Source organism: Rhinolophus hipposideros, assembly GCF_964194185.1.
Source record: "Rhinolophus hipposideros genome assembly, chromosome: 13".
Lineage (NCBI taxonomy): Eukaryota > Metazoa > Chordata > Mammalia > Chiroptera > Rhinolophidae > Rhinolophus > Rhinolophus hipposideros.
Window position 1 is genome coordinate 17,368,983 of NC_138059.1, and position 19,818 is coordinate 17,388,800.

At 38.8% G+C, this 19,818-nt stretch overlaps 1 protein-coding gene across 1 annotated transcript in view; it reads right to left on the minus strand.

Moving 5' to 3' along the window:
• Window positions 1-7,181, minus strand: part of SLC30A8 (solute carrier family 30 member 8) — a gene marked incomplete at both ends in the record, with an annotated part of 33,865 nt that extends 26,684 nt beyond the window's left edge. The window contains one exon of the mRNA XM_081070807.1: window positions 7,111-7,181. Coding sequence (XP_080926933.1) covers window positions 7,111-7,181 — 71 coding nt within the window. The remainder of the gene's footprint in view (window positions 1-7,110) is intronic.
• Between the last annotated feature and the right edge of the window lie 12,637 nt (window positions 7,182-19,818).

The window sequence follows — 19,818 nt, forward strand, 5'->3', positions numbered from 1 at the left end:
CCTGGCCAATTCAAATACTACTTCACATCCTAGACCTAAGATTAACCAATGTAGACACAGTCTGAGCTGATATTGCTTCCTGAAACACTAAACCAGAAATCCAGAAGTGGGCTTCAGAGGGTCCATTGAAATTGGATGCAATGCATTCACGTGTGTGCACACGTGTATGCGTGCGTGTGTGTGTGTGTGTGTGTGTGTGTGTGTGTATTTTATGGGGGGAAGCAAGAGCCCACGGTCTTCACTGGGCTCTCTAAGGGATCTATAATTCCAAAAGAAATTAAGAACCAGAGTTAAAATACATTCTTTGTCCACTCATTCGAGCAAAGTGGTCTAAGTGTCTCTAGATACAGTACAGACTTTTGAGCTGAAAGATGATGTGAATTCCAATAATTTTTAAAAGAAGGTTCTAAAAAGCAAATGCTATGATGCATCAAAAAATTAAATGTAAGTTTGCTGCCCATGAATAAGTCACCATAGATTCCCACACATTCAACTATAGTTGAGGCTTTGAAGAGCAGAAACAATAGGCCAGAGTAGAGAAATTTACAGTAGCATCAAAGAGATAAAAGGGGAGAAACAGAAGAGAAATATGGATACATTAGAAAATTTGGTGTCATTGACCTAGAACTTTGCGTTCATTTTTTTTTTTAAATAGGAATTAGAAAATGGAGTTTTATTTTGTGATCTTGGAGAAGCATTTATTTTTATTTTGTATTGTATTTTTGTTTGGTGGTAGAAGTCAAACCCCTTTGTTTCTTTGTCTGTAAAATGGAGCTGGGAAATCTTTCCACCCTGTTATTTCACACGCGGACTACATAAAATCACTTTTCTCCTTCGTGCTTTCACAGCACTTCTCCCACGATTGCTGTTAGAAAACGAGACGAAAGCTTAGGTCCCACTGCATTTCTAGCACTTCATGTGCACTCATTCATTCAACACATGGATTGCAGGCCTGCACTCTCAGAGGTGCTAATGACGCCATGGTCTTTGAAACAAAGTTCTGACCTAAGAAGCTGATCTCCCGGCCGAGCGAGACAAACAGGAAGTCAGCTGACATTACCAATGGCTGTGTGGTGTCATGGGCAGTGACTGGGAGAGGAAAGGTGAGGCTGCTGTGAATAGAATGGAAAGAGAAGGCACCTCTGGAGAGGTGATACCTCAGCAGTGAGTCAAAGGACAACCAGAAGCAGACCCAAGTGAAGGAGGAACATCCCAAGCCGAGGGCATTACTGGTGCCAAAGACCAAAGGCGAGAAAGAGCTTGTTGTGTTCAAAAGCTTGTCGTGAACAGAAAGGTGACTAGGTGACTGCTGTGGTATGAAGAAAGAGTGAAATTGGATGAAGTCAATGAAGTCGGCAGAAGTCAGATCATGCAGAACTCTGCAGACCGTCCTAACCATGTGTGGGGACAGAGCCAGGTGTGCAGTTTCCAGGCTCTTGCCCTCACGTGGAAAGGTGCTCACTCAGGTAGTAAATGGCCATCACCTGTGATTGGATGGCCATCAGCTGTAACCAGTGAGCCACTGGCCACTAATATAACTGCTGTGGCTACACTAGCAAAAATGGGGGCTAGCAAGAAGATGGTGGCTGAGCCTGCAAGAGAGGATTGCAGTTAGCAAGTGGGGTTGGTTGGTTGGCAGAGAAGTGAACAGCAGGTTGCGGATAGTGTGGCTCCTGCTTCCTGTGTCTCCAACCCAGCCGCCAGTGAGAATACAGTGGAATGACTCCCCTATCCAAGGCTCCGTGGGTGTTCCTTTTTGGCCTCACCATGTCCTGCGTTCTTATGTGGGGAGCGGGAGCTGAGACCCCGCCTGCCATCCTGCATGACAGCATGTTTTCCTTTAAAGTCTAAAGGGAGGAAGTTGGAAAGTTTTGAGCAGGGAGGTAACATTATATGGTTCATATTTCTAAAATGACCACTTTGGGTACTGCTTGGAAGGCTAGAGTGCAGAGAAGCAAAACATGGAGACCATTTATTTGATTAAGTGTTTGTGAAATAAATGAGTGATGTGAAAGAAATGTTTTGAGGGGAGAAAGCCAAAGGGAATAGAGACTAGAAATGTTTATAGATTAAAATGTAATCTATTGTCCCAGACTAAGTGTCCTATACCCCACCCCTTTTTTTAGACAGTTTTATTAAGGTATAATTCATGTACCACACAAATGACCCATGTAACGTATACAATTGAATGGGTTTTAGCATATTCTCAGATTTGGGCAACCATCACCACAGTCTAATTTAGAACACTTCTGTCACCCCCAAAAGAAACTTCATATCCAATAGCTTACTGCTGTAAGGTCCCAATGTCCTTACACATGATCCTACCCCCAGGCAACCGCTATTCTACTTCCTGTCTCTAAAATTTGCCTATTTTGGATATTTCATATAAATGAAAATTTTATACTGTGTGATTTTTTGAATGATTTCTTTTATTAAGCATACTGTTTTCAAGAGCTTCATCCATGCTGTAGCATTGGTACTTTGTTGCATTTTATTTCCAAATAATACTCTATTGTATGAATATGCATTTTATTTACCTATTAAGTTGATGGCATGTAGGTTGTTTCGTTTATTTTGGCTCTTCTGCGTAATGCTTCTGTGAGAATTTGCATAGGAGGTTTGGTGGAAGTATGTGTTCATTTCATTTGTATGTTTTCCTTTGCCTGTTTCTAAAAGCTGCGTGTGCAGCTTTGATTGTCATTCTTTAGAGTGCAGCTTTAGGCACGTAGACTGTCTTCATTACCCACAGCCGTGCCCTGGAATGGAGATCATTTTAATCAGGTTTGCTCCTGGTCGCACTGTGAAGTATTGGCATCACATCCAGCTGTTGACCCCTCAGTTGTTTGAGGATTGCTCTCCTGATGTTCTGAGGCATAAATGACTCCACAATCTGATCCAGTGAAAGTAGGGTCCAGCATTAGTCTGCTCGAGCTTCCATAACAAAATACCACAGATGAGGTAGCTCAAACAGCCGAAACTTATTTTCTCATGATTCTGGAGGCTAGAAGACTGTGATTAGTTGCTGGGAAATTTGGTTTCTGGTGAGAACTCTTTTCCAGGCTTGTAGATGACTTCCTTCTTACTGTGTCCTCACATAGTAGAGAAAGAGAGATCTCTGGTATCTCTTGTATGAAGACACCAGGTCTGTCATATCAGGGCTCCACCCTAATGAGCTCATTTAACCTCATCATCACCTTCAAGGCCCTGTCTTCAATATGGTCACATAGGATTTGGGGCTTCAACATGGGAACATTGAGGTGACAAAAACATTCAGTCCATAAGATTCAGTCCTTTACAAGAATAGTATTTGAAGCCAATCTTTTAGCTTGTGCCAACTCCAGGGGGCTCTTTTAACCTCTCTGTTTCCCTGGTCATTTCTGTTAAACTTCCAGCTGGTCTACCATTTAGCTTGTTGCTCTCACGGAACAACCAGCTTACTTCCCTTGATTGCTCACCAGCAAAAATCGTCTGTTGCTTTCAACAATAAAGTGCCCTTATGCTTGTAATCCTGTGTTCCATTCCAAATAAACTTTTAGCTGATGTTTTATCCGTTCTCTAAGGGAAAGACGCATAGCCCTCTGTTCTCACGGGCTGCTTCTGCCCGTAGGTAAAACCTCTGCAGTGGCACCGGAACTGGCAGAAGAAACAGTGACCTAGTTCTCTGGCAGTGACAGTTCTGCTCTATCAGTGAGAACCTCCATCCTGTATGTGAATCAGGGCAGGGGTGTTCAAGACCTTGCAGCTCCTGGACTAGAGATTTTGCTCTACGAGTAGGGACTGGGTGGAGAAAGGGCCTCTTGTCCCTGTTTGCATTGAATGGAGGTTCTGAAGTATGGAGCTGGGGCAAGGAGAGATGCCAGCAACCTTTGCCCTAGGGAGTGAACTGTAGCCCTCAGAAGGAAGCCGGGAGGAGAGGATCTCTGTCTTTCAGCCACACCTACCCAAAGCAGAGCTTCCGTCACACAGAGCTTAGGGAAGAGGGAGATTAATGGAACAGGTCAAGGTTCAAATGCCACAGACTCTTGCTTCTTACTGAGATTTAGTAGGTTTTCTAGAATAAATAGTTCTCAGAGAGCTGCATGCCTTAAGACAAGTTCCAGAGACTTTAAATTGTAGGATTTTCTTTAATTTTTTCAGTTAAATGGTTGTTTCACTGGGGAAGGAGTTCCATTGAACTCCTCATATCACCGTTCCAGAAGTCTTGCCATCCTTCATACACACACACACACACACACACACACACACACACACACACACGTAAGGCTCCATACTGAACAGATTCCAGTAATTTGTTCATCCTATCTGTCTTTGCCCTCACATCCCTGCATTTCTTTAATAAATGATTTGGGAAAAAGAGAAATTTGACCCCTCCTACTCAGCACCAAGAAAACCATAATGACTGTGTAGGTCAACTTTATTCAAGTATTTCTTTGCTACAGGAGCCCAAAGCAGAGGAAATCCCATCACTGGAATGGGAATTGGAAGATGAGGGGGTAGTGTTTACAGCACCTACAGGATCTAATATTACTACTTCCTGTGGTAAAATGTTTGTAAAGATGACATCCAACATTTCCTGTATACATGCCATCAAGAGATGGAACCAATTGTCCTGCCCCTTAAATCTGGGACTTGGGACTTTACTTAAACCCATCAAATGTGTTAAGAATGATGCTTTGCCAGTTCTGAGCTTAGGCTGTCTAAGACCTGTCAGAGAACAACCAATCCCACTGTGTTCTCTTGCTACCCCGAACTGCTATATGAAGACCTCCAGGCTAACCTGATAAAATGAGACAAGACGGAGAGAGAGAGAGAGAGAGAGAGAGAGAGAGAGAGAGAGAGAGAGAGAGAGAGAGAGGCCAAGGGAAAGAGAATGAAGACTAGTCACATCCAATACAGAGACCCCAGACATGTGAGGAAAGCCTTCTGTGAGCTTTTAGCATAGCCCAGACACCAGCAGAATGCAACCTCATGCGTGAACCTAGCTCTCTCCACCTGGAGCCCTGCCCATATCCTGACCCACAGAATTTTAAGCGATAAAATGATGGTTGTTTAAGCCACTAGGTCTGGGGGGAGTAGTTTTGCATAGCAATAGATAAATGAAACACTCCTTTTGTGGAATTAGAGAATAAAGATTCCTCCAGGTTCAGTCTCTTAATAGCTGGTAGCAATTTAAATGGAAAGTTGACGATAAGTAAAAAAGAGAAGGAAGGAGAAAAGAAAAGAACTGACAGTAGACAAAGTTATCTACAAAATAGAGACAGAATAAAATACATGAGAAAGGAGATTGAGGGAAGGTGAGGAAAAGAAGTCAATAAGTAAGAAAATCAAGGTACATGTGACCTCAGGAGGAAATAGATGAAGGGTTCGGGAGACCACATGATGAAAGTGTGTGTGCGGAAGAGATGGAGGAGGAAAGGGAACACTGTATTCACCATTGGGAGGCGTGGGTCCAGATCCCAACTCTGCCATAGCCAGACATCTGACCCGAAGAAAGGCATATATTTTCTCTGGCATTTAGTTTCCTAATGGTAAAATAACGGATTGGGATAAATAATCTCTTCCAGGTTTAATTGTGTTTATTTGAAAAGAAAAGGAAAATGAGTTTGACGTTTTTTATCATCACCATATCCTGAAAATCATACCCATTTATGAGGCCAATGAGACCCTGTAACTAAAAGCGGTTCGCTTTATTTGTGGAACAGAGCACTAATGGTCTATTTTAATGAGAAGGGAAATACCGTTATTTCAATAATGTAGAGATGTTCTATTATAATAACAGTATCCCTCGTGTTAATAATTTGCTGTCCAAAATGTCTGCCTGACCTAACATAAAGCTTTGTTGTTTGTGATCTCAATAAATCACATTTCCAATTATTTTCTAAGAAAAAGAATTCTTATAAGGTGAGATAATAGATGTGCTTGATTCTTTGTCATACATTTTTAAGCAAAATTATAAATATCCTAAGAGAAAGTCCCTTTGCAGTTGCTCAAACATTAGATGCTATCAAACAGTGTCACTACTCTTTGGAATATTAATTTGGCTCCAAGAAACAAACACGAACATGACACATATTATTAACGGGTAAATATTATCTTAAATTCTGCTCCTAACATGAATTCATTTCAGATTTTTCATCATTCATTGATATGTCCCCAAGTGTGTTCTCTTTGCTCCGCACTTGGATTGAATTCCCCAAACACACCAAACTTTCATTCTTGCTTGTTTGCTTTTAGCACGAAATTAACTCTGTCTGAAAATCTTTTCCTAACTCTACTTCCTGTGTGGGTTTTTCTAACCTTACTCTAACTTCTTTTTTTATTTTTCAGTGGTTGGCCTATCACTGCTGAAAAGATTTTTGTGGCCCCCAAAGCTAGGTTCCCTTGAGGTACTGTCATTGAATGCCCCAGAATGGCACTTATGTGCAATTTTGTAATTGACTTTTTGTTCCACATTAGACTCAAAGTTTTTTAGAGGACTGAGATCTGGGACTAGGACTGTTTTCTTCTCCATTATATATCCAGGTGTATTCAATCAAAAATTTTTAAATAAGGGAAAAAGAATAAATGTATTGCACGTGGCACTGTGGGAAATATTAAAAGGTACTAGAACCACGTAGTACGTTAAACTCAGCTAATTTTATTACAGGGGTGTATATGTGATCATGGTATTACATGATTAAGAAAATAGCAAATAATTTTAAGATCAATTTAACTACAATTTTGACACATAGTTGAAAAGCCTTAATTCTTTCTAAATATAACTTGATAAAAATTTACTAACCATCTTAAAAGTGGGAATAATTGAGGAAAAGAAAAGTAAACACCTTAGATTGTACATATCTATTTGCCGTAAGGAAATCTACAGGCGAAAAATACATTCATGAAGAGTGTCCTTCATGCTCTTAGGCTATTTAAGTAATCACATCAACTAAATAGAGTATTGCGTGTTTCAGGATATGAATTGTACAAGTCAGCCAACAGTTTATAAAATTTTACAAAATGCCCCCAAGTTGTACAGAAGAAGTTTCCAATTTTGAAACTGTAAGATTTAGGGATTTATTGAGTATTGAAGACACAGAAAATTGTAAAGCAGAAACAGATGTCTGTTACCTGTCTAGTGTGAAGGCGTACATCTTGGTGGCTTTGTCATTCACAAGATAAGTTCTTTCAAGAAATTCCATGGTGGCCAGGATAAGAGGGCTTTTGCTATTCTTGTTGTTCTTCTTCTTATTGTTGTTGATGCTGCTCTTTAACTCACTGTCCAGGTTTGGGAGCAAAGCAGCATTACAATTATTCACTTTCAAAAAAAAAAAAAATTCTTCCGGGACTTAAAATAACAAGCCTCCTACATCAATGTTCTTGGTAGGTCTGCTAAAATGACAGCCTCCTTGGAATATCACCTGGCCTCATTCTCTCACCCACAGAAACTCCTTTCCTAGGGAGACTTGCAGGTAGGAAAATGAAGTGTGTGTGTGTGTGTGTGTGTGTGTGTGTGTGTGTGTGTGTGTTTGCACACTTCCCATGCTATCTGATTCCATTGTGCTTTCTAAAAGATAGAGGAGCTCAGGCGTTTCCTACTTGTTGCTGATGTAGACGTTTGGTCTTCAGAGCACACCTGGGTGATCTGCAAACAGCTACCTTTTTGTGTGATAATCTTGTTTTTTCCTTTATTTTCCTTTCCTTTTATTTGAGGTGGGAAGTCTGTCTCTCTCTGTCTCTCAACCTAAAAGCATTTATCCTGACATTTAGTTCTAAGATGACGCTAAGCAGTTGTCAGGAATTACTTCTCTTTTCTTAGGACGATTTGGGGATTGCAGTACTGAACAGTGGGTGATTACATGGGTGATTATTAACTAAGTCTCTAATCTGAAACACTTCCCGGTGCAGCAGCTTTGAAACCCTTTGACAGCCAGGCAGAGGGCAAACTCAGCTTCTAAACAACAGCCCGCAACCATGAAGAATTGGAATGATTTGTGTTCTCCATGACCAGGGCCCCCTCCGCTGAGGATAAAAGTCTCACTCAAGGAAGCCGTGTGAGGTAAACTGATCACAACTCTTAGGAATGGAATTTTCTGATCTATTCCCAGAGACCTTCAACCACAACCTCTTAGGAATCAACATTTTATTTCATTGCAAAGAACTTTCCTTTCCAAATAAGAAAAGATATGCTAGCCCAACAACGATATCCTGGTTAAATGGCAGGCATTTGTGTGAGGGTCAGAGTGTCCATGACCTGTCCAGACATGTGCAGGGGTGTGCAGAGGGGAGAAAAGGGCATACATCCGACCACCAAGCCCTCCTTTCCTTCTTCCTCTAGGAAGTTAAGTTAGTCAACGCTAACTTCCTAGTGAGAAAACTCGGAGTAGTGTAGTCCCAGAATAGTCCAATGGCCCAGTATCTTGACAGTTGGCCCATCTTGGTGAGCAGAGATCTCCCACATGACCTAAAAAATATTGTCCCCACAAGGAGAATGAGATTTTAGTGGCAAATGCAATAGGCAGTGAGAAGAGAATCGCCTTTGTCTGAGAGTGAGGCTTTCGGGTCGCTTGTCACATCTGTGGTTGAAGCTGTACTTCTTGTGGAAGATTTCCAACACTCTCATCTATCGCATTAATTCTAAAGTCTTTTCATATGACCCTATTGCCTGACTGATTGTTAACTTTGCCCTGACAGATGGAGACCAGAGAAGTGGCTCTGGGAGGCCATTTTTCCTTTGCAGGAGAAATTCTGGGCCTTGTGTTAGCAGAATAAAAAAACAAAGTAATTCCTTTTCGGATACTTAACTTTGCAAAATAATAGTTTGTTCTGTGGAGACAAAAGTAGGAACCCAGAAAAGAATTGCTAATCCATCTATGCGACACATTGCCACACTTTACAGCTTGAATTACTTGTCATCTCTAGCACATATGAGACAAATAGAATTCGAGTAAATGAATATCAAGAACTGAGAAAACTACTTAAAATTAGGCTGTAAGCCATTAAGGACAAGTGCAAAGAGGAGAAGATGAGCAATATTCAAATATAAGAAAGAGAGAATTTGGCTATAGATATCAACAGGAAAAAACAATCTGAAAGTTTAAGATTCTGTACAATGAGTTTTGTCACTAGCATGTATATGGATGTACAGAAATATTTATGTCTTTTTATGATTCTATGCCTATGGGACACATATTATGTTGTTAAAGTAGATTGCGTGCTGAGGCCAGGATAGAGTGAGGTATAGGAGAAGGGTAAGATAGGATAAGGTAGAGATGGGAAAAGAGAGAATGGGAACCCAAGCAAAAAAAGGACAAAAAAATACTGCTCAAGAAAAACAGGTATTCTATCATCTTTCCTTTTTATTTATAAGTTGAACCATATAAAATTGTCATTTTTATAGGCCCAATATTGCCTACAATAAGCAATTCATATTATTTGACTTAAATATATATGCACACATATCTACACACCTATAAAATATGTATGTGGACATGTATGATACACTTAAAAAATAAAAAATAGGTGTGCATATTTTAAAAGTATTGGGAAAGTAGGTACTATTTTCATCAAAGGTTTGTGAATTTCCAAGTGCCCCCCTTGAACATAGCTACTTTACTATAAACCAAAGCTTCCGATGCAAGTAGCATAAGAGTAGAGAACAGCAGATGACAGCAAATAAAATTTTTACGTTAAAAACATGTAAGTTTTGCTACAGTACATTTAGATGAAGATCAGTTATGATCAAGAACATGCCTGCATGTTACATTATGTAAACTGTTCACCTCTTGGTTACTTTATCCTCTTTCAAACTCTTTTTAACGACAGCGTTATCTACCTACCCCCAGTGTATTGTCAGCACAACGTTTGTGAAACATTTCCACCCTCCCAGACTCACCTTTGGCCCACTTTGGCATGCACTGCGTACCAAGGGCCAGTGGCCCTAAGATTCCACAAGAGTCACAAAATTTGTGTTTGGAAAGCAACACAGACGAAAAAAGAACATCTCCTCTCTTGTTGACAGTTGATTTTGGTGGACATTATGCTGCTCATCCCAGTTTCCTAGGCAACCGGTTTCCAAGCCGTCCTGAATTATAGGTTGTCCTCTCCGCCCACTCTCCATCACAAGCTTGTAGCAACCGAAGGGGCAAAATGCAATTTATAACAGTTACTTCTGGGAATAAATATTCTGTCAGCCCCAAGAACATCTCTGCCACAACCAAGAACTACTTCGGCTCCTCAGTACTAGCTGTTGTCGGCAACAATGACTTAATAGGATTTTACAAACAGTAGCTAATACTTATGCAAAAATAATTTACACAGGTGTCTTACACATTGTTTGCTATTTCGCTTGCAGAAAGGATGTGTGTGTTTATGCAAAACCACCTGATCATCCCTAGACACTAAAGGACCACGTTCTCAGCATTTGCATCCCCAGAATTCCAACTTGCATTTCAGAAATAGTTCAGAAGTATTTCCCGTTGCCATTGTTGAAACCTATCCTTAAAAAAAAAAAAAAAAAGACATGAAAAATGTGCTTGTGCTTGTTTTTAAATAATGTGGAGTTTTCGTCCTGTTTGCCTCGCTCCTGTTTGACTGGAGTGGCAGGCAGTATAGTGAGGCGGTTTAATGATGGGCTTTCAAATTAGACTTAGTTTCAGTTTCTAGTTTGATCACTTTCTTTTATGGGTGACCTTGAACAAGTTACCTGGCCTCAGTGGGTTTCAGTTTCTTATCTGTAACATGGAAGCATTAATAGAAGCCATCTTAGAGAGTTCTGATGAAGAGTAAAAGAGATAATGTGTATAAAAATTCTTAGCATATTTATCCGGCATATAACCTGTTTTATATACAAGTGAGTTGCTATGGACTTTTAGTCTTGTCTAAGTAAAATGTCTTGGCTGTCCCTGAGAAATTGGTCCCAGGCTCAGCAGAAGACTAAGAATTGCCCATGAATGGAAGAACCAAAGAGGAAGGGTAGAGGTTATTGGAAAGAAGACTTGGGGATTCGAACCTGCCATAAGTCTTATGACTTGGGTAGATCCCGCAAATTCCCTGGCCTCAACTTTCTACTATAAAGGATTCATGCCTGCTTCATATCGCCTGCTAGCAGTCCAGTGCCATGCAGAATGCGTCCTCTTTATTGGCACAACAGGAGATAAAATGCAAACTCAATCAGTGTAATCATCCACTAAAGTTTCTGGATTTGTGTATTCCCACAGAGACTATAAAGATATTATTCCTAAATTGGGTACCATTTCCTTAGCAAGGTGGTTTTATGGTTATTACCGTAGTGTGAGGTTTTCAAAAGTTCCATCCAGGAACTTGAACACAAAGACACTGGCAATTTAATTGGATTGTATTTTAAAGAACATTATGAAAATTTCATTTTCATCTAAAGTAAACATGTATAAAACATAAACTATTTCCTGATATTTTATGCTTTTACTTGAAAATGGACTGAAAGCCATTTGAATTTTATTTTCTTCTTGATAAATTTGTACTATATAACTTTTCTTTTTTTTGCCATTTTGGTTTTTAAAGAGATTAAGCTGTAGAAATATTGCAGTGCAAATACAATTTGTATTTGTTGCAAAAAGAGAGACGTGAAAAAATATTGATACTAAAACAATAAAAGAAAGATTTATTAAGCCCGATAAATGCAAATAAATAATACCAAAAAAAAAAAAAAAACTAGCAGTGGTTTGGTGGGGGAAATATTAGGGCTAGGTTGTTAAAGTGTTTATGAAATATATATTTGATTGATTAGTCTCTACATCCCACACTTCCGTCTCCAACCTGCAAATTTAAACTAATTAACCCTTAAATGCACCCTCTGAGCTAGATATGCTGGACCGTGTCTTGCAAACTCCAAAGCAGTTATTCTGCTGGCTTCACCTTCTCACAACTATGTATGTCTCTCTTCTTTATTTTATTTATATTTGTGAACAAGAGAGAGCTCCGAGAACCAAAGTCATGATTTTAAGGCTTTACAATAAGAAGCACAGAGAAAAAACTACTTTTTAATATTCCAACTCCTTTATCTGCGAATACACAGTCCACTAAAAACAGTCACTAAAAACTAAAGCACTAAATTCCTGAATTTAAAAATGAGAGCCCTCTTTTCATTACCTAGAATGCCACCATTTAATTTTCATCAGTACAGTTTACTTTCCTTTAGTGAAAGGTCTTGAGGGGCCCATAATTCCTCCTAGGAGAGGGATTTCACAGCACGTCCCCAGATGAATGCCAAGAGAGCAAAGGCGTACTCATCTTCTCTAAATCTTGAAGCCTGGATTTATTTGATTCAAGACTGACAAGACTGCTTCTCAGGAGATAGTCCAGGAGATGACAGAAGCTGCCTGGAAGCTTTCCCCTGAGAGACTGAGCCATTGCTTTTCATGTCAAACCCAAAATGCATCAAGGGTCGGCAGCTGGGTTTTCTGCTCCGAAGCACACACAAGACATTGCAACTAATTCATTTCTTCTTTGGGTATTAATGAATTTGCTTCCAGTGAGCCTACATTTTAAAATGCTGCTAAAATCCAATTGTAGCAAATCTCACACTCACCATCAGGGGATGAGTTCTTTGAAATTTGTGTCCAATGCAAACTGAGATATCATCTTACCTTTTGCAACCTAAACTCTCCTGAGTCACCCAGATATTGGCCAGTGAGGTGATGGGCTCTTCCATTTTTCTCTCAGTCAGCAAACTCCAAAAGAAAAGAAAAATATTTATTTTGTTATAACAAGAGAACACTTAACACATTATTGAAAATATATTTGGCAACAGATTTTTAAAAATCTTTTGTGCCTAGGATGATATTCCCCTTGAACCTTCAGAATTTAAAACTAAGATTTTTCTCTGAGTCTTCACCAGGAGTGTGATACTTCATCACTCACAGAATAACTTTAAAACATTATGAACATTCAGATTAAACTGCTTCAAATATAATATTTAAGATACAGACAATAACGATGTCCTCCTATACTACTTTTATGCAACAATAATCAATATGACAAAACAGTATGAACAGTTTTTCATAGAAGTTGGTTAGAATGGGATTGGGCATCACCTGCACTTCCTAATCACAAGTTAGTTTCCAAGAGAGCTGATCAATTGTAAACTCAGATGCCCCTTAGCCATTTTCTATTGAAGGAAACAAGGAAAAATTCGATTCTGATTATTGTAATATCCCAATGAATACTAAGTCTCCATCACGTCTTAGAATCATCATTATTATGGATGTTACCATCAACCACTGAGGAGTAGTTCTTTATAATCAGCTTTGTACCGCATAGTCATTTCTCCTTAACTTTTTAATAAAGACCAGGTCCCTAACTATGAAGTGTACTTAATAGTCCTAAGGTTTGAATACGTTGGATTCATTGTCTGCTCAAACATATCCTTTCCACTGTTGAGTGACCAGGTTGAAGGCCCTTGGGCATTCCATTTTAATCCACATGGTCATTTGCTGCTAATTCTAACTCTTTGCTGGGAAGATGTGACTATTTAATTTCAACCCAGTGGCTTAGACATATGGCATATTTTTGTGTATTAAACTCTTTTCTGAGGATATTTCTCCTCAAGGCTAACTTATTTGACACCTGAATCCAGCCCAACCACCATTTTAAATTGACCATGTTGTCATGCTGAATGCAGCCAGTTGGTAGATTTGGGGGCTGCAAGTTCTGATTCAGTCCTTTTACTGACTTTCAGTGAGTCAATGAATAAGTTTGCTTCTGTCTGCCCCAATCTCCTAACCAGGAAAATTTGAATGACAGTACTCGGCCACTTCTGAAGACTCTTGTACGTAAAACTAATCCCTTTCTTCCTTCAGAGGTAACAAAACACTTCCCAAGTTTTAACATTGTTAAATGTGTTAAATATTGAGAAGTCATTTATGGATAAAATTGTTGTAAATGTACCATAAGATAAATAGCACCTAAATAAACATTTGCAACATATTCTTAATTTAAAAAGTAACATGTATATACAGAGCAGAATATCTTTAAAGTTCGAGAAGGTAGAGAATAAGTCCTCCTACCCATGTTAAGACCCAGGGAATAAATCAATTTTAATAATACCCTGAATATCTTCATAGAATTCCTTGTACATTTCTGGGCACAAATAGACTTACACACACACATCCTTTTCTTTTTCTTTTTTTTTTTTTTTGCAGTCCAATTTAATTATATTTTAGGAATGACTTATAAGCCTGTCAACAGTTAATTACTTACATGTCATTTCTTAATTATTAATAGACTTTATGTTCTACCACAGTTTTCCATTCACAGAAAACTGAGTGGGTGCAGAGATTTCCCATATACCCTGGCCCCTACCCGTGCCTAGCCTCCCCTATTATCAACATCCCCATTGGAATGGTACATTTGTTAGGATAAACCTATATTGACACAGCATTTCACCCAATGTAATTTACATTTGGGTTCATTCTCAGTGTTGGTACACTATGTGGGTTTGGAGAAATGTGTCATGCTGTGTATCCACCATCATAGCATATACATTAGTTTCACAAACCTAAAAATTCTTTCCCATACACCTTTTCAAAGCAAATCTGCCCAATTTTTATGAGGCTGCTGTCTGGTGAATCCTAAGGCAACATCGATAACTGAAGCTGTTTTCTTTCCTTTTGCTTTTGCTGGAAGACTCCGAGCTGTCTACCTATGGACCAAGAAGATTTGATGGTTGTGGCCATTATTCCATAACTCCTCAGTGAGTCAGCACATACAATTCCATGTCCTACCTCCTGTCTTGATTACCAGCAAATTGAACAGGCTAAAATGTTCACAGAAGTTGCTTTTCATAAAAGTGAAAGTAGAAACCAAGATGCCCTCGGAGATGTAGCTCAACGCAACAATTGGCAGTTCAACCCCATCCTCCTCTTCCTCCCAAGTCTTGACGAAATTCCTATGGCTAACACTAAGCTCTAAGCCCATGCCAGCCTCTAGTGACCTAGACACAACTCCTGCTCCCTGTGAATTTGTAATCTAAGAAAGAACGGCTTTGAAAAGTGATTCATTCAGTGTTGGTGACATACCATAGTAATCACAAACTAGCACACAGTACAGCCAATATATTTATACTTGGAGTTTATAACACTCAGTCACAAAACCTGAACAGAGTGACAACCAAAGTGCATATCATCAGCTCCAGTTCTCCTCAATGCCAACACTAGAACTTAGAAACTCCTAGCTTAGCCCCTTGCATTATTAGGTCTGACTCTGTCAATCAAAAACGATGTCACAGATCATACATTATCTTATAGTTTCTTGTGGCTGTAAAAAGGAAATCTCACTCTCTGGAGCCTGAAAATTACAGACAACAGAGCTTATAACATTGTTCTGAACAGTCAGGCAACTTAGAATGAAACATTTACTTTGTCATGTGAATGCAAATACTTTCCTGTCTTTCACAGATACGTTACAAGACGGTGAAGATTTTCTGGTTCAGTCTAATCGTTGAAGCAATGACAGTGCGAAAGAAATAATATTTCTTCCAACACCCTAAAGGCAAAATTATCCTTGTCACTCTACATAGAAGATCTCTTGCACAGAAAGTTTCAGTTATTACTCGTCAGCATAGCGTTTACAGTCGGCAACTTATGATTCAGTAGATGAGAGGAAATGGGAAGGCTACCAAAAGAAGTATTTTAATGAAGACATTAAGTAATGTGAAAAAACTAATTAGAAGTAAGACTTGCCCATAATTTTCCTTTAAGAACTTCACCTGAGCCTTCTTTCTCCCAGGTTTCAAAAATAAATGTGGTACACATTACAAATAGACTTTAGAGTTCTTTATCTAAAATGAACACCTAAAGATGTAATAGTGGCCTTACTGTAATCAGCAAAAACCATAGACTACGTCCCATGGCCTCTGTACTAGAGAGCAGCATGGCGAATAATTATGGGTAGTTTCCACTGAACTAGTCACCTGGTTTTCAAAATGGGCAGTCAAAATGGCCCTCTCAGACACCTCCCCAGTGCTGCCTCCTTTTCCTGGAACACTTCTTCTCCTTCTGCATGGGCACATGGATGCCATCTTCTCATCCTGAAGATCTCAGATCAGATATCCCCTACTCAGAGAGCCCTTCTCAGATTGCCCTGTGAAAAGCAGTGTGATTGATTTCAGCCATATCCACCTTCTCCCGTCCATTCCTTTCAGAGCCATTATCACTGTCTGTATTGTTTGTTTGTTTCTGATCTCACTCCTACAAGAATGTAAATTTTTGGTGGGTAAGAGCTTTGCTGTTTCACACGGTTGTATCCCAAGTTCTTGGTATAGAGTATCTGATGTATCATGGGTGAATAATACAATTTTTAGAAATCAGTGAATAAAAGAATGAATGATTGGATGGATGGATGGATGGATGGATGGATGGATGGATGGATGGATGGATGATGGAGCACACTGATGAGAAATTATTACATAGTGATTCAGAGTAAACCTTTGCACTCATAATGACTTGGGTATGACTCTACTCACTAGCTGGGTTATCATAACCTTTCTGAACCTGTTTCCTTATCTATAAAATGGGATAATTAGATTTTTGTCATAGGATTGTTATAAAAATTAAATGTAATACTTTATATAAAATGAATTCCACATATAAAGATAACAATAATTAATAAATAAAGGATATCCATATGAATACTTCATATATAAAACCAGTCTGTAATCAGATAGGCAATTTTGACTGATGAAATATGAAAAAAATATCGCAAAGGACTTTCAGATCTAGTTATCAAGTCAACTAAGATGTAGGGAAAACTATAAAGACTGGACTTCTCTGCCTTAAAAAAAAAATTGGAGCTGGCAGGCATATTAAGCTTGAAACTGCACTGCTAACTGACATTGTCTTTGCTATATATATGCTTACTAGAAGGGGTAGAAGACAGCAAGAGAAAGAAGAAAGTCATGAAAGCTGATGCATTATAGAAGCAACTCTGACATTTACTGAATTAAATTATTACACACCTCGATTCTGTTTTAATTATTTTTTCCTCTTAAAATACAGAAATTTATTGCTTATTTATTTTACTAAAACTTGTAGAAAACACTTTGTTCAAGTGCTATTTAAATTTCTAAGTGCATTTGGATAGTACATATATATATATACATATATATATATGCATTTTAAAATATAGGTGGTGAGAACCAACTTACTATAAGACATGAGAAGTTCTGCATTATTTCTCATTGGTGCAAAACTAATTGACCTTTCCCAGTCATTGCACAAATATTTATTTTTCTATGTTATCTTCCTTATAATTGCAGCTGAAGTTAGAAGAGGGCACAGCACAACCATCTGGCAAAATATTAGCGGGAAGCTTTATACTTCCAAGCATCCGCACCACATTTATTTTCCAAGCCTCGAGCACCATTGCTGATAGATATCCCTTACTCTCCACAATACCTCATTGATAACACCAATTACTCATGCCTATCTCCATTCACACAATATTTGGTAAATTTTTTCCCCTGAGCTAAAAAGAAATTCCTACAATACACAGGTTATCTAAGGCTCCAGAAGTAGGGATGAAAATTATTGGCAAGAACTGGTTCCGCCTCTGATCACATTAATGTGTACAAATCTGGGCTGATATCTCTTCATGTGAGATGAGAAGGAACAATGAAAAGTAGAAGATAATGGAAAAAGGGAAAAAGGAAAAGAACCCAAACCCATAAGACCAAGTTCCATTTCCTTATTTGGGGACCAAATTCAAGAATCTCAGGAAATGCAACAAAGAGCTTTCTTAAACACCCACATTTCTTCTCCTGATAAAAATCTTAGGTATACGCTCATAGAATAAGCTGGGACTCTCCTGGCTTCTTGAGATATTCGGCTTTAATTCCAAATTCCATTGTCAATAGAAATCTAAAGTCTTCCCTGTATTTTGGCAACTTTCTTGGCAGCAAGGAGGGTGTTGGCTCCCAGCCTCTGCTTCTATGTATATTAAATCAGAAAAGAAACTTTTCTTCATTTTTTCACAGGAAAATCTATGCACACCACACACACAGTGTACTGAAGAATGTAGCTGACTTGCTGAAGATTGAGAGCAAAGCTGAAGGAGGAAGTTAAATTGCAGCTCTGTGAAAAGTCTGAACTGAAACTATAGTCATCATTGTTCTGAAAAGATGCTTCAGTCTTCTTTGTAGAAGGCTTAAGGTTTTCCCTGCTCTTTCACTTACCTTGTCTCAGTCTCTCCATCTCACTGACTTCTATCTTTTCATTCTTTTTCTACTCTTGTCTCTTCCTCTTGGAACCATAGCAAATTCTTAAACTTACCACACTCAGAGTAATTCCAAAGTAATCTTCAGTTGCCTAGTTCGTTAGCTCTCAACCCTCATACTAACATGCTTATTAAGATATTTTCCCAAATAAGAAGAGTTCTCTCACTAAAAAGAATTCTGATGCTAAAATTTTAGTATCTTGACTCCCCCCCCCATTTAGTTAAATAGTACGATATACGTGGCAATATTTACTGCCATTCACTGATTTTTAAATCTTCTCTCTTTCTGTACATAGGGGAGGACTTCTCTGCCTTCTTAAGATGTGGTCATGTTATAAATTCTGTCCAATGGATTGAAGGTGAAAGTCACATGAATTACTTTCTGGTAGAGGTATTTAAATGCCAGTGTGAGATTTCCCCCATACTGATTTTGCCGTGCTGTGGCAACCACAAAAGCATGTGTAGAAATTGAGTCTGTGTCAGCCTGGGTGCCTAAATGACAACTATGAATGAGCAAAAGCCTCCCTACTCACCTGCACTGGACAGGGGAAACAAATCTTTGTTGCTGTAAGTTTCTGAGATCTGTGGCTTCTTTGTTTTTGCAGCAGGTTCTAGCCTCTTCTAACTAATGGCAATATTCTCAGTGAGAAGGCATGGCACAATCCTTTGTACTTCTCTCTCTCTCTGGAAAAAGACTGCATTCCCTCAGACCAGGTATTACTGTCCAGGGGATGAGCATTTACAGCACTTCTAGCCTCTGACAATGTTCTCTGTGAGCCTCCGGGCCTGAAAAGGCACCATTTTTGGAGAACTTGCTCATGGAGATCAGTTGGTCCCTCTGCTTATCCACTCCCTTCCCCTGCTTTCTCTCTGCTTCGAACAGCCCCTATCAAGAGCCTATCAAGTTAAAACTAATCAGGCACTTGCTTCTCAAGCATAAACGGAAAAGTGAGAGAAAGGGAGGTTCTCCACAGCAACTCAGTACACACTTGTACCAGCCAATACCCAGCGCAGGTTTTTTGTTCAGTTTCTTCATCAGTAGCTCCCAACATCATCAGGGTCCTTTCTGTGGTTTGTACCATCATATCTTAAAGTGAATTGAGAAATTAAAATAAGCAACTACCTTGTGTGTGAGCTACATTAACAGTGACATATGGTGTTCAGAAATTAGAACGTAAGGCTCCTGCTCAGCTATGTAAACGTACTGAAAATCCTTGAAGTGTACTCATAAAACAGGTGAGTTTTATGGTAGGTAAATTAGCCCTTAAAAAATCTGTTAAAAATGACAAGGTGAAATACATGATTGCTTTAAATAGAGTATAATTTTAAAAGCCAAATATTGCTTTATGTTATGAAATTTTCATATTACTCTGTACATAATATGAATACTCTGTTCATATTACTTTGTACATATTACTTTGTACAAAAAAAATTCTTTTCAGTATTTCAAGTACGATCATGTCCCCAAGATATTAGTTGCTAATAATGAAATTAGTTCAGGTTTCTAATTAATGTTACATTTAAAGATTCATCATTTTATTTTAATATTAATAACCCGTTTATGCAAATATCATCATTAATCTCATTTTG